Source organism: Colletotrichum siamense, assembly GCF_013390195.1.
Source record: "Colletotrichum siamense strain Cg363 chromosome Unknown KSG_Cg363_contig06, whole genome shotgun sequence".
NCBI lineage: Eukaryota > Fungi > Ascomycota > Sordariomycetes > Glomerellales > Glomerellaceae > Colletotrichum > Colletotrichum siamense.
In genome coordinates this window covers 3,592,159-3,607,303 of record NW_023501019.1, presented here as the reverse complement: position 1 = coordinate 3,607,303, position 15,145 = coordinate 3,592,159, and the positions used below count along the sequence as shown (strand labels likewise).

The 15,145-nt window shown below is 51.3% G+C and overlaps 5 protein-coding genes across 5 annotated transcripts; 1 reads left to right on the top strand and 4 right to left on the bottom strand.

Annotated features, from left to right (window-relative positions):
* Positions 1–2,373: 2,373 nt before the first annotated feature.
* Positions 2,374–2,675, top strand: CGCS363_v009934 (uncharacterized protein; the record flags this gene model as incomplete). The annotated part of the gene is made up of 2 exons (XM_036641783.1): positions 2,374–2,434; positions 2,503–2,675. 2 exons carry the CDS (start codon positions 2,374–2,376, stop codon positions 2,673–2,675), a joined length of 234 nt encoding a protein of 77 aa, XP_036493311.1.
* Positions 2,676–3,051: 376 nt separating this feature from the next.
* Positions 3,052–7,902, bottom strand: bfr1-2 (Brefeldin A resistance protein; the record flags this gene model as incomplete). The annotated part of the gene is made up of 9 exons (XM_036641782.1): positions 3,052–3,489; positions 3,545–3,643; positions 3,695–4,081; positions 4,136–5,402; positions 5,462–5,747; positions 5,803–6,357; positions 6,413–6,633; positions 6,692–7,004; positions 7,056–7,902. The coding sequence occupies 9 exons, from the start codon at positions 7,900–7,902 to the stop codon at positions 3,052–3,054; spliced, it is 4,413 nt and encodes a 1,470-aa protein (XP_036493316.1).
* A 2,105-nt stretch (positions 7,903–10,007) lies between these two features.
* On the bottom strand, positions 10,008–11,366 carry CGCS363_v009932 (uncharacterized protein; the record flags this gene model as incomplete). The annotated part of the gene is made up of 1 exon (XM_036641781.1): positions 10,008–11,366. One exon carries the CDS (start codon positions 11,364–11,366, stop codon positions 10,008–10,010), a length of 1,359 nt encoding a protein of 452 aa, XP_036493590.1.
* A 900-nt stretch (positions 11,367–12,266) lies between these two features.
* CGCS363_v009931 (uncharacterized protein) lies at positions 12,267–12,908 on the bottom strand (the record flags this gene model as incomplete). The annotated part of the gene is made up of 1 exon (XM_036641780.1): positions 12,267–12,908. One exon carries the CDS (start codon positions 12,906–12,908, stop codon positions 12,267–12,269), a length of 642 nt encoding a protein of 213 aa, XP_036493314.1.
* Positions 12,909–13,218: 310 nt separating this feature from the next.
* On the bottom strand, positions 13,219–14,703 carry CGCS363_v009930 (uncharacterized protein; the record flags this gene model as incomplete). Its single annotated transcript, XM_036641779.1, has 2 exons — positions 13,219–14,031; positions 14,089–14,703. 2 exons carry the CDS (start codon positions 14,701–14,703, stop codon positions 13,219–13,221), a joined length of 1,428 nt encoding a protein of 475 aa, XP_036493315.1.
* Between the last annotated feature and the right edge of the window lie 442 nt (positions 14,704–15,145).

Here is a 15,145-nt window from a genome sequence, read left to right as displayed (position 1 = left end):
CTCAATCGGCTGCGATCGTGGCTTCAAGATTGCCTCTCGTCTCATAGAAAGTGCGCCAGCCCCAAAGGATCAGGCAGGCTTCCTTCACGATTAGTAGACGTTGGGCCGATTGCGGCGGTGACTAGCTACCCAACGGGGGAGATTAACCAGTCGGATTTCGATCAGCTCAGTATCGACAACTCTCATGGAATTTGCGTTGTCTCAGCACAGGCATTGCCACTAGACACCGAGTACCTCACTCTCAGCCATAGATGGGGAAGTCCTCCAAGCATGCTGCTCACCGAGAAAACATACTCTCTGCTCACAGAAGACTTCTCTGTTTATCTTCTGAGTTGCGAGGAAGCCGCCGTTTTTAGACATGCAATACACGTTACTAGAGCTTTGGGGTTCCGCTATATCTGGATAGACGCGCTTTGCATCGTGCAAGACGATGAACTCGAGAGGACGGCTGAGATTTTGCAGATGGACAATATTTATTCCAACTCAACCCTCAACATCTCGGCCACAGAAGGGGACGTCTATCAAGGCTTAACATTTGATCGTGCCACCCTACGAACGAACCCTTGTATTGCGACTGCCAATACTTTATCAACGGAGGAAAACATGCTGCTGCTAGTATTCCGCGAGAAACGGTTGCTTCGTCCGTGGGAGGGGCCGCTAAATCGACGGGGCTGGGTGTTTCAAGAAAGAACACTAGCACCACGTATCGTTCATTTCACCAAAGAACAGGTCTTCTGGGAGTGCTGGTCGCTCGAAGCATCAGAGACCTTGCCTGCGGGGCTACCGAATCTCCAGGTCGAAGGTTTCGACAAGGCTATAGGAATCAAACCAGGAACATACGAGGTAGCGCAGATGAAATCGCGATGGTATCATCTTGTAATGATGTACTCTCGTACTTCTCTGACTTTCGCTCATGATTATCTCCTTGCAATATCGGCGGTGGCCAAGAGATTCTGCTCAGCAATGGACATACCTTCGTCGCAATATCTGGCCGGGATATGGGGTGATGACCTTCCTCTGTCACTAATCTGGACTCAAGAATCAATTTCTATGAGCGGTTCTGAAGCAGATGAGACTGATCTTGAGCGAAGGCACGCGCCTTCATGGTCTTGGGCATCTATCATGGCACCCATTGCAACTCCTGACCTTTCCATACTTTCATCGACTACCAAAGTCATCAGTATCGAAACAAAACGCAGATCACCAAATCCGTTTGACAGCACCGACTTTTGTTGCCTTCGTATTCGCGGACCGGTCTGCAGGGTTCGCCGATTCATACACCAAGACACTCACTGGATCCAAGTGACACGCCACGTCGTGTTTGAGGAATTTGTCGACTCCTACTTTCACAGCGGCAAATCCATAGTCATGTGCTGGGACACCGCTCGAAAGTTCAGATCAGATGAATTCCTTTTGCTGCATCTTGTTACAGGGAAGAACGTGGAAAGACCTACGGAACGAGGTCTGATCTTGCTGAGAACAGCTGAACGGGGAAAGTACAAAAGGGTAGGAGTTTTCATCATCCCATTCGAGAGCCATTATCCAGGCTCAAAACTACAAGATGCGTTCGAGGGACGTCTTCAAACTCTCAGTCCGCAACATTACATTGAGGTTGACAGCGAGGGGCAATATACCATCGATATCATTTGACATTGTCGCTGTACAATCGAAAGTTCGGAGACTCCATCTTAACTATGGCAACTTTTCCGAGTGACAGGTGCATAGGTGACACATGAAACATGAGGTTTATGCTTAACCCGGTCAATAGCAGCTGCACAATGACACATACTCGTGAGACAACTCACATAAGCGAGGACATTTCAGTGAGTTGCACGGGCCTTGCAATGGTCATTACAAACAAGTCTAGTGTACCAATCCTGTTCTCCTGCGTGCGCTGCCATTTTGTGATATTAAATTGCTTCAATAAGACTGCACCTTCCGAGACGTGTCTCATCAAATAATGAGTCAGTCTATTGAACCTCCCATTCTAAGAACCTAGGTCCTGAAGCTTTATTGCGGAGCTTGCTACTCTGGCGACAAGTCGTGACGTACGTGTACCTAGTCGGACTGGACTTCAACCCGATCAAACCAAGTCAACACGGTCGACATGGATACGAAACCCAGAATTGGAACTGAGGTGCATCAGAAACTGTCAAAACGCCATCCGATGATAGGTTCGCAAGTTTTATCGTGCCCGTCATCTTGGTTGACAGCGGAGCTTGACTTCAGCTTCGCCATTTAAGAGGTTGCCGGCTCCCACCCGAAGCCTAAGACAAGCAACCTTAATCTAAGCTACCTTACATCAACCTTAAAGCCACCTTTTTCAGAATTGTTATCTGGTATAACACGTTCCATACACAACCTTTCGTCAATATGCAGTTCTCCTCTGTCGCCACTTTTCTCGTTGCCGTCATGGTCAGCCAGACTCTTGCCTGTAAGGAGCTGCCAACAGTTGCGGACACTTGAGTTTTAAGCAAAATCACTGATGAAATCGTGATGCAGCACCTGCTAGAGGAAATGGGGGCAACACCCAGGCGAGCGGCAAGCAAGGTCAGCCATGCACTGGGAGCGTTGCGAATCTCCAGCAGAAGGGAACTTGCAATGCGAATGGGAAGTGTGCCATAGAGATCCCGCCCAATGAGCTGGACATTGTGGCTAGCGCTGATTGCGAGTAAAAGGGCTTGTGCGGAAACTACGGGTTGTAGGTAGTGGAGGTGTTGCTAGATCCAGGTCAAAAAAAAAAAAAGGAAGGGCCTTTAGTTTCATATGTCTGCATTCACATCGTGGAGCTGTGAGTTGGTTCAGGCCCAGTGCAAGTGCCCGATCCAAAAACATACTGTCACACTGAATCAAAGGGCGGCCAAAATTCAAAAAGAGAGGTTCTCCCCTTCCAGAATCGAACTAGAGACCTTTCGATGGATGTGGATATACCATTACAGTCGAACGTGATGAACCAACTACACCAAGGGGAGTAACGGGGCTGAGCCCCGCTCGGTGTGATTTGTCGACGAGAGCTGACTCCGTCCCGCTTAACAAGCAATGGAGACGCAATCAAACGTGCTCCGCTTCTTTTTGTTTCCCGCCCCTGAACTTCTGAACAATGCCCGACAGTACTTTAGCCACGGTAGACACCCCAAAGGTCCACCTGTGAATTCTAACCGTGTACACGAAGAAGTAAACCAAAGCCCAATTGGCCACTGCGAATGCAATCAAGATGCCGAATGAGGGCCACTTGTCGGTCAGGAAGACGTTGAGTGTTCTCATATACTCTCCACCGTTGTTGTAGGGGCAGTAGCCGCAGTTGGAAGTCGCATTGGGGTTCTCGAGGTATCCGGTGCCAGCAACTTGCGTCACAAAGTTGTTCGCATACTCGCCACAGGTTGACCCAGGCGGCGGGTTGAAGCGTGCGAATTCCGCAGAGGCGCACTGAACGGCGGCCGGGGGAAGTACGGCGGAGAGAACACCGCGAGTGAACCAAGTCGTCGGGTTCTAGATGACTGGTCAGAATTCGGCTTACTCGTGGAATTGAACTGGAGAGACTTACGATGTAGTACATCCAGTACCGCCAAAACTCCGGAATGGAGTCGTATGGTACTAGGATACCGTTGAAGAGGGCAACCATCACGAAAAAGAAGGGCAGAATCTGGTGCATTGTTAGTCAAACGCGCCGTCGCTAGCTGGAGGAGAAACTCACGTTAGACACCGTTGAGTATGATGGCCCGAAAGCCGAGATCCATTGTCCCCAGCTTGACTGGAACAGCGACCAGACGAGGACCATGAGATAGGTGTAACCCGAAATGGAAGCAGTTGCTGGGAAGCCAACTGGGAAGTACCACAGAAGCCAGTAGATCGTACCGGAGGTAATTGCCATAGGAATCTCGCAGACAACGTTCGCTGTGCAGAATGCGACCCAGCCATATGTGCGACTCGGCAACTCGCGGTCTTCCCAGAGGTCTCTGTTCTGGAAGAATTTCAGGACGACCGAGTTCACAACTGTTGGGGGCACAAAGAAGATGAGAATGATGGCTGAAAACATGCGGTTCTGCATGCTGGCGATATCATTACCCAGCATCCAGAAAGTCTACACGTCAGTTAGCATTTGGTAGCGGTGCTCAAATCGATCAAGACGACTCACGAATCCGTTGAAGATGCCCATGACGGTATGCACGAAGACTCTGCTGTACATGTACTGAGGCTCTCTCCAATGTTGGACGAACATGCGCTTGGTAAGAAGGAGGCATTGATACATTGTGGATGAAGCGAATTCGGTCGGCGCCGAGGATGTCGTCGAAGGGCCTTGTCTTGCAGACGTGATTTCGTCAATTTCCGTTACAATGGCCTTATGCTCGCTCGAGTTGAGCCATTCCTCGTTCCAGTCAACGCGCTTGCCATCTTTTACCGATGGTCTCGAGGCCGTTTCCAGAATGAACTCCGCGACGTTTCTGCTGGGAGGGCAAGGGAAGCCTCGTTGCGCGAAGTAGTCGACCACGACAGAGCCGTTGGTGCCGACCGGTCCGAAATAGAAGGTGTTGCCGCCGCGGTTGAGAGCAAGAATCATGTCAAACTGCTCAATGAGGTCCGAGGATGGCTGATGGATGGTGCAGATAATCGCTTGCCCGGCATCGCAAAGCTTTCGCAGGAATCGGACGATAGAGTAGGCGGACTGACTGTCCAAGCCACTGGTTGGCTCATCCAAGAACAGAAGGAGACTGGGCTTGGCAGCAAGCTCAACTCCAATCGTCACTCTCTTCCTCTGTTCCACGGTTAACGAAGATATCAGCGCGTCTTCCAACTCGCTCAACTCGAGAAGGTGGATGATGCGATCCACGTAGGCAATCTTCTCAGCTCGCGGGATGGTACGTTCTTGTCGGAGGAGAGCTGAGAACTCCAGTGCCTCTCGAATGGTTGCCGTGCCCTCGTGAATATCTCTTTGCTCGCAGAAACCCGTGCCTCGCTGGAACTCGGCTCCGAGAGGCGAGCCGTTGATCAGCATCTCGCCAGAAACAACACCGACTTTCTGTCTTTGTGCAATCGTGTTGAGAAGAGTCGTCTTGCCAGCACCAGAACTTCCCATGAGCGCAATCATCTTTCCCGGACGGGCGTATCCGCAAACACCATTGAGAAGCTGGAGCTCACCATTGCCGTAGGGGACTGTGTAGTTGATGTTCTTGAAAGTGAAGACGCTCTTTCCGTCACCAATCGGCTCAAAGGTCTCCTCCGCCATGTTGCTCTTCTTCTTCTTCTCCTCCTTCGACTTGGTGTCTGGCCGTTTTGCGAAGATGAGTGACTGCGCACCGGAGCCCTTGAATCTGATCGTATCTACGGCAACGACTGTAATCGCAAGATAGAAGACGGTGAAAGCCAGCATAATGCCGAAGTTGCGCCAGAGGTTGGACCTCGAACTGGTAGTGGTCAGTGAGCTGAACGTCATTCGACTCTGGGTAGAGAGGGTGAGACTAACTATTCGAATGAGGCTTGCATGTATGCCGGACCACTGACAACAGTGCTACCAAGAGTTGAGCCGGGAAGACTGCATCCTTGATAGTTGGGATCTGAGCCAGGTCCTCGAGGGACAAGCTGAGACTCGCTGCACTGCAGCTCTCGGCCGAAGAACTCGTTGGTCTGGAGTGCTTCAAACCCGTAGGCTACCGGATTGATGTAGTAGATCCAGCCAAACCAAATGGCATCATTAAGAAGAGCCGGTTTCGGAATCACGTAGCCAGTAAAGATGAACATGATGTTGAGAACTGAAAGTGCGGTTAGCATCGATCTTTGGGAACGGGAATGACATTGTGTACATACCAACTCCGACAAATCGGACGGCATCATCGACCGTAGATGATAGGGATGCAAACATGCGGTACATTGTCGTGAGACAGAAAGTCGCTGTGTACACCAGCAACGTGTAAATCCAAAACTTGGCCGCATCGACGTCGAATTGGGCGAGGAAGTAAACAGGGATACTGAAGAGTAGTGTCATGATCAAGATGAGAGGGAAGTCGAGAAGCATCCTTGCGATGACGACGGCTGATGGTCGGTAGAAGGCGAAGACTCGCTGTCGCTCAATTGTGGTACGTCCTGAGACCGCGGGCAGGAGTTCAGCGAACTGGAGCCATCCGATGAAGGCAATTGAGAAGAAGGCGACGCCGCCGCGAGCAAAGACCGACGAGGTGTCTTGTCCGGCGCCGTAGAACAAAGATGATACGATGAGAGCGTTGGCAATTATGATGACAAGTTTGGTGTAGAAGGAGTTTCGGTCGCCCCAGAGCAGCCAGGCTTGTCGCTTCGTGCATGCAGCCACTTGCTTCAAGAACGATACAGTGTAAACCGAGTCCCCGATAACAGTCTTGCTCTTGGCTGTGTCTTGTGTCAGTCATCCATGCATGATCCAATTTGAAAATAGCAATCTCACCTTCTTTGACCGTTTCCTCGAAGATGCGATGTTTCTCGCTGTTCGTAGACTTGCTGTCCCGCTCGTAATCGTCAACGTCTTGAAGTAGTCGTTGGTAGTGTTCGCTCTGTCTAAAAGCTTGTTCAAGCTCTTCGGGTGTCTTTGGGGCTGATTCCTCGCGTCCGGACTGGAAATGACGGGCGTTCTTGTCGGCGATGGAGGTCAAGAAGTCTGCCGTGGTCCTGTTGAGGTACAAGAGTTAGCTCCTGAATCTCAGCAGTCTTTATGGGTTAGACTGACTGTCTTGGGGGACACAAGTATCCCAAGTCCTCAAAATACTTCTTCGCCTCGTTGGCTGGGCCTTGAAATAGCATACGTCCGTCGTCTATCACGAGTACCTTGTCCATCAATTCATAGATAGACTCGCCTGCCTGGTAGAGTGTGACTAGTGTCGTGCGGCCACTGACATCTGTGTAGACTCGGAGTGACTTGGCGAAGCTGAGAGCTGTGCTGGCGTCAAGGCCACGGGTGGAGTTATCCCAGCAGACGACCGAAGCTCTTGTGGCCAGAGTTTCTGCCAGACTTACACGCTTGCGTTCTCCTCCAGAAACACCTAGAGGTCGTCAGCAACGCCTCTAGCTGCGGTGCATCAACAGGGACTCACCTCGAATATGCTCGTCGCCAACAAGCGTGTTCTTGGTGTGATCAATGCCAAACATTTGGAGAAGTGAGTCGAGAATGATGGGGATAGTCCACTGTTCCCTCTTCCTGGTCTTGTTCTTCAGCGCGAACCACAATGTCTGCCATACTGTGAGAGAGGGGAAGTGCCGGTCATCTTCCTCACAATAGACCACCTCTCCTCTGAAAAGTCGCAGCTGATCCTCAGCCGGGATCGCGCCATAGTACACCTCTCCGTCGACCTCGGCGTACTCGTCTCGATGATTGGCGATGGCCTTGAGAAAGGTCGAACATCCAGAACCCGGCCGACCCAGAACCAGCATGATCTCGCCGTGTCTCACTGTCCCAGTCATGTTCCGAATGAGGTCGACGGCGGGCTCTTTGTGAAATTTGAGTTTCGGGAAGAAGCCGGTGATGAAGTGATAGAAGTCGGGACCAAACGTATTGAGAAGATCCCGAGGGAACGTGACGGCCTGCTTTGTTGATGACTCGATTCCCTTTACCGTCAAGTCCTTGAACGAAACCCCGAGCTTCTTCGTTGGCCCTCCTGTTGGCGTGCGCATGTCCATGATCCCCCGCCTGAGAAAGTCCGGGAGGTCGAACGAGTTCTCGCCGGACTCGGTTGGCGCGATAGTCGAGTCGCTCTCACCTCCTGCATCGCGTTCGTGGGTTTTGGGTTGTGAATGGTGTGCGGCCGTGGAGTGACGATGTTGTAATGTCGAAAGCTCCTTCTCCAGGTCGTGGAATTCATCGAGCGCGGCGTTAATGGAGATCTCTCCGGCCGCATTCTCACCCCATCGGCCGTCTTCCTCGGGCCTCAATGGACCAGTCATGATGCCAAAAGTCTATGGTAGGATAACAAAACAAGGAAGGGTATCTAGCGCAAAGAAGTGTATCAATTTTGTCTATGGGGTAGTTGAAAGAGAAGCTGCGACAGTTGAGTGAACTCGATAGCTGTCGATGAATTATGGTTGGGCCAAAGCAACTGGTCCAAGAGACGAGAAAGTATGAAAACGACATGCAACAACTGATGACGAGGAGAGCAGTGTGTTAAGTCAAGTAAGTCTATGAGACCAAGGTTTGCTCCACTCTCGCACTAACACGGGATGGCGCCGTTGCCATTAGGGTACCCGTGGCCGGCATACGCTCCACGGCAGTATCATTTGTCATCTCCACCGGAGTGTTTTGGGGGAATTCATATTCCCCGTAAGTCAAGAGTTTGTCGGATTTACTGGAAAGGGGATGGCATCAGTTGTGCCCTCGTGTCGGGCAGCAGTTGTTTGTGCATGGCGGTGGGGACGAAACCTGTGAAAAAAAAAGTGCATCCCAGAAAGCTCCGTGGAATAGATGTCTGACCAAACAACAGATTCGATGGAGCCGAAATGCAACCCTTATCTCGGGGTAAAATCCCACGCACACTGCAGGTGATGACATACAGCCCAACAATGTGCACCGCCTAGCCGGCGGGAGCTTGCATGTGCATTCAAGACAGTCAGCGAGAGCCATTATTAATACGGAAAGGGTCTAGGGTCATTTTGCCATGGCACCTGGTCGGCGGAATCCATATTCCTCTGCGCAGGTGGGGGCAAAGGGCTTGAGGGGACATGGAGCGCCGTCTCGACCGCTCTTTTAGCGTGGTGGCGATCCCGCTCTGAGCCCTCGATTTCGTGCTTTCATCTGAAGCCGTCGGAAGCACGACACGGGGTTAAGACAGACAGATCTTCCCATGACTCAATGATGTAGGCGTTCCAGAGATCTCAGCCAATGAGAAGAGGAACTAGATGCGATCCATCAACAACCGTTGAGCTCGGGGTCGTCTATTTCCGAAGACCAGCTGCTTTATTCCCACTAACGTCATCGCGCGTTCAGTTGAGTTTCCAGCGCAACTGATGTTCACGGGACGATCGAGCATCGCGTCTAGCACGCACCGGTTGTCATTGAGAATCCATCTTAATGAGAGCGGGTTAGATCAGCCGTGAAATAGAACCAGATAGAAAACCCTGAATCGCCTGCAGTTCAAACTAGCAATCCAACAAGATCCACGGGCTGCTGCAACTAGCTGACGCGACCCACAACCCAACCGACCCTGTGGCAGGGTTGAATGCAATGTCTCACAACGCCCGGATACTTTGCAGGCAATTTCTTTCCGTGGTGGGCAGCTCCCAGCAACCACATGATGGAATAATAATTTTCCTCGTGAAGACAATGGCCATAGCCTGTCGGCCTATACACGTGTTTGTTGTCAAGCGGTGTGCCCTTCGATGCGGTGCTACAAAGTAGTAGCATGTATGCATTCGGGGAACGCCCCGGAGCCTCAAGATTGAGTTCTGGACCCCTCAGAGCCGACGCAGGCTTCGGTTAAAAGAAACTTTGCCGACGCGATAGAGTTATCTCGAGCGGTTACAAATTCCATTTTCGGGACTATCTTTCTATCTAAAGCTTGTTGGTGCCGATGACACCTCAGACATAAACTACGGGCGCGCATATGCAAATACCCGTTCAGCAGCCTCAAATTTCAGTCACGGAGTGGAAGTGCGCTGAAAGCATCTAGTGCCCGGTGGAAGGCCGCTCGCCAGCCGCAAGTTCCACCGGAACGACCTGCCTGGACGGGGAGATCCTCATCATTGCTTGGGAACATGCGTTCGGTGAGTGACTCAGTGCGCATGCATGGCATTCGTGCCGAGAACGAGCCGGATCCTTGCATCGATGAAAGCGGGCGTTCATTGAGCCCAGCCGGAGCTAAGGCACCCACGAATTAGGCACTAAACTCCGGCAGGCCGGCCCCGCTTTCGGAGACGCAGCAAATCTCCGGACACCTCCCGTTCCTAACCCGGGCGAATGATCTGGGCATGACGTTCAAGTAGTCTGTTCCTGTGCCGGTACCCAAGGGTCGCTGTCTCTAAGAATTGTGTTAAAAGCAGTGGTAAGCAGCATCTCTTTAAACCCGAGCCCCTCGTGCCAACACTTCTCTCTTCGTTGCCTCTGGGCTCCACGCTGGCAGAGGAACAGGCTCTTCACCAAGGACGTCGGGCCGGAAAAGAACGCCATCATCAGGGCTCTTGAAGACAAAGACAACGTTACGCCCTTGTACTTGATGCCCAAAAAAGTCTTTCGAACGCTCTCCCGTCCACCCGGTAACAACATGCACAACCCTCTTCTCATCCGGGGGCAGTCCCCAGCATGTTGAGCCGAGGGTGACTGATGGCTTCCCGTCTGTGTTCAGAAACAACCCATGTTCAATCTCGATGATTCGGCGCGCAAGGGCGTACACTCCGTCTTTCTCCCACAAGGCCTCCCGGGGCGCTGCAAGGACCTTGAGGTAATGCAATGCCTGAACGCGCGAATCAAGGTATCGACATTTGATAGTCATGAAGAAGATGGGAACTAAGAATCCCATTTCGAACTCAAAGTTGTTGCGGCTCCTGCTCCTGGTGCGTTCATCGGCTGCTTGCCCCGGGCCCTCGATCATTCGTCGGTAATCGTCTTCGTATTTGTCGTAGTCCATCTCGGAAGGGCTGAAAACCATGGCCGTCCAAATACGGCAAAGCCTGTATTTGGATAGCAAATAGGCGCGCTGAACTGCCGTGATAGACATTGATTGACAAGTTGATTTCGCTTCAAGATTGTTGAATACGGTGAACCAGACATTGAGTAGATGCCTTAGTCTTCTTTGCTCTTCCAGAAGATCTGGACCAGGCTGCTCGTGTTGCTGACCGCCAACACGGAAGCTAGCACCACGGCGCACAAGTTGAAACGAGTGATTAAAAATGTTGTCGATAGTTTCTTCCGCTTCTTTAAGCGTTGAGAAGAAGACCGGTGTCTGTCTCAGCATGTCATGCTGAACGGAAGACTCAGATCTGTCGCCGAAAAAGTAGTGCAAGGTCTGTAGCCGGTGGAACTGCGGCCTCAGCCACTCGCAAACCCAGGATGTGCCTTCCGGGTCAAATAAGTCAAGAATAGCGTTTCCGTGTCTGTAATGTCGAAGAGCAGCGTCTCTGTCTAACTGCAACAGCTCAATGCAGATGAGGAGAATACAAATCAACAGAACCAGCCCCTGATCTGTGATATTTATGAGTTCCTTGATCGCCGCATTGTAGTGCGTCAGAGCCAGACTATTAAGACGAAGCTGCTTGGCTCTCGAAGAAGTCCCATTGGTTCTAGCGTTGCTGATATCTTCGTAGAGTGAGCTGATCGCAATGAGGGAGTGCCTGACCGCCGGCTCGCACGTGCTTGATTGAAGCACAAGATGCGTCCAAAAGTACGGTTGTGTTGGCCCCGATAAGTTCGGTCCGACCATCTCAGAGAAGAACTGAATTGCGCGGTTCTCGGCTCGCCTTCTGTTATCTGGAAATATTTGGATAGGCTGGAGCTGGTGCCGCCGGAGCTCGTTCCTCGGCACAGCATACCCGTCACATGGGCGTCCACTGGCAGCGCACCTCAGACAGTCTGGCTTTCTTTCGTCGCATTTTATCTTTCGAAATCTGCGTACGGCTCTTAGCGTATGAAATGGAAAAACTGCCGATACTTACTTGCACGTCAAACACCCAGTCCTTACTTTCTGGCTTCCTTTTCGTGCCATCATGTATTGTTCTTAGCGACCCCAACCGCTGTTGGCACCTGGGCTTGGAATTTGAAGGTACGCACCGCGGCTCTTAACATTCCTGGTGCAAAACAATATTTACAATGGAAGAAAGAGGTGGAAATCACTGCAGCAAACCCTGCTGACTCGTCGCCGAACCCAACACAGCATTGCTTACGACGATCAACGTCATCCAACCCTGCTGCAGCATGACCCCTCAGGCCCCGTCCGTCTGACCTAAAGGGCATAGGAAAAGATTCCGATATGGGGCTTCGGAATCACTATCTCCTGTTGTGTAGCCTGACTGTTACTACCTGATACAAAGCTGCTTGAGGGAAAGATTTTCTCTCCTCGGATTAGTGAAAACGCCAGCAGGCAATTTTTGGGATTAACTTTGGAAATTTGGCATTGTGATAGTGTTGTAGCCATCAACCAACATCAGAAAATCTTGATCAAACGGTAGCGCCAGTTGATACCTGGCAGTATCATGATGGCCAACTAGTATCGTCGTAATATGCCCCACGGCCAATCGCATTAGTTGCACCGCAATGAAATTGACGAAGTCTTCCTCGATTCTTCTTTGGCCATTGCGGAAGAACCCTTCAATTATCACAACCTCTATGAAACCTGGGCCGGGGTCATCTCCAATATTCCTTGCACATCGCCAGGTACAACAAACTCCTCTTCTGATGGCATCAATCCCAATTTGGCCAGCTCTCTATCCGAAATTGTCGGGTTCTCGTCCAAGACTCTCTTCAACTCCCTGGCACGACCAGTGACATCTTCGATCCCCACGATTCCTTCCTTCACCCAAGTCTTGCAAATTCCCACAGGGATTCCGATTTGAATGCTTCGATATGGTAGCTTATCCAGTCGCACCGTGCGTTCTGGATCCCATTGGATCCGAACCTTCTCGCCGTCCTGCGCAACTGCAGCGTGTGATAACCTTCCTTTGCGAAGGAGTCCGATGAAATATTCGCGTGGCATCTTCAAAGCCAGGATGCGTTCTTGGCCAAGGTCTTTGTAAGAGTATCCAGCACGATAGAGCATCCAAGTCCAGCTGGGCTTGATCCAGGTCATTCTGGTGAGCTTGAAGCTTGGCGACGCATCTAGTCGTTGAGCCTCGATAGCAGCCGTTGCAATGGATGAGCTATAGGCCTGGTAGACAGTGATAGTCTCGTCATCATAGTGCGCCCGAATTTGGCGGTAAGGTGCGTAAGTGCGGGGGCCGTTATGACCAGTATTGGAGGTTAAGCTCATGATTTTCCTTCTAGACATATGATAACAAGGGAGATGGTGAGTTGGAAAACTGTCTCTGATTGACGGAAATACTTTGCAAGGTTGATTGAATCTTCATGTAGTCTAGCAACATGGGGCAGTCCGCAGAACTGCCAAGTAAGACCATGCATTCCGGCCAATGAGTCACGCCGGTCATCATTAGCGCCTCTCTTTCACGTAACGGAACGGTGTACTCAGCCGACGGATCATTCAAGGGACTTGAGCGTTATAGAACTTTGAAATTTCATTTTAAATGCTTTTATATGTCTTCTTTCTCCTTCTCCTCACATATTCATCTTACAATATCCATGCTTTGAGGCACTCTTGGACCAACACTCTCGGCTGATGGCATCGAGGCTAGACTACGAGAAGGGTAGCCGTTCTCCTCAGATGGCGACTCGACCTCCACGAAGACGCGAGTTACAGTCTCCATCTGAATGCCCTTGAGTCCCGCTAGATCACGCTTGTGTAGCGACGTCATGCTCTCACTCCGGTCATGACTCCCCGCAGACCCCCGTCTTGGACACCGCGACGGCTTGCGGAATACACCATTCTTCCTTTCGTTCTGTTTCTTCTTAGATCCCGACGTGATCCATACCCTGTGTCCAAATTGTTGACCGAGAGGCGTCAGATTGAATGTTTCGATTCCAAGGTTTTGGTCGTCAGGAGATGTATGGAAGAGGATGGCTCGCCGAGTTGTCGAAAAGAGAATGACATCGAGCCAGCCGTTGGAGGTAATCATGGCTCCAGCGAAGCAAAGATATTCCGGGGAGAGCTTTACACCGCGGGTTCCCATCATGCGGCCAACTGCCAACGGTGTCGTGCAAATGAGAAAAATCAGGGGGTATAGTAAGAAGAGAACTCGTTTGTGCATCTCGGCTTTGACGCCCTTGGACGTTCGAGGGGCAACTCCCGTTGGACTGAGGACGCTGTTGTTGGAACTGCTCTCCTCGCCGGACTTCTTGGACAGCTTGAGTGCCTTTGCCCTTCGGTAAAAGTGCACGAAAACGAGAACCCATGAAACAGTTCCAACAACTTGCAGGATGACCATCCAAAGATAATGAAGGTAGAAACGCATGGGCTCGTATGCAGCACTGATCCAACACTGTTTGTGCACAATTAGCCAGTGGTCACGCTGTTGGGGATACTGAAAGTAACTTACCCAAGCGGTATCACGAACGTAGAAGCCACCCACCCCCTTTCCGTTGTTCGTGATGATAACGCCCAGAACCGATAAGAACAACACGGCAAACCATAAAAAGGAAATAACAGCATAGAAAACTTTTGTCGGAACTTTGCGCCCCAAAATGAGAGTGATGTAGGTATGAACAGCGATGGCCGTCAGGAACGTGAGGGATGACAGATCACCCGTCGAGATGAACCAACCTTGGGCCCAGCATGCCGGCGACTCGTCCGTGATCCGGTCTTCTATGACCCAAACGATATTCAGAAAGAAGGCGCAGGCTTGTAGTACGTCTGCAAACAGGACGTTGATGACAAGAACGAGAGCCTGGTTCGGTGCTTTCCTTCCCTGATCTGCCGTTCCGAAGTACTGCGCGCCAACCTCGCAGGGAAGAGCACCCCTGGTCCCGTTCTCCGCCTCTCTCTGCGGATTCTTCGGATTCGACCTGGCGTACCAGGCAACCAACCTCCCGCTAAGATAGACGAACAGAGCAAACGATGATACAAGCGAGAGGAAGGCGAGGGCAGTAACAGCCCTGAGTCCGTGCTGGAGCACAGTCGGTAGCGGTGCGAGGGTCGGGCTGTGGCTGTACATGGTCGCGCAGCTGATGTGTTGAGTGATATCGGTATTAGATTATCGTGAGGTCGTGCCCGCCGACTCGGTCCATGAGAAATCCTTCCTCCACGCAAGTCCTTATTGTAAAAAGTGTGTTTTAGGTGATCATTCTGCCTCACGATGGAAGTCTTGGACAAAGGAACTGCTTTACTAATAGCCGCGAGCGGCAAACATTTAATAAGCGATGTCCGCTCGATGTCCGCGGGGTAGGATTGGGCATGTCTAACAGGGAGAGCCCAACGGGCGCAGCTAGTCTGTATGGCGGGATGGCGTACGGGATACCGGGAAATCCATGCCAATCATCATCATTCAAGCTCAAAAGTGGCAGGTCGGCAGTGCTAGTGGTTCCTAAGCCTCCCCATGTCCTAGATGCGCCGAACTCAAAAACGGCCCAGAGATGAGGGCATTGAGAGATGCCAAG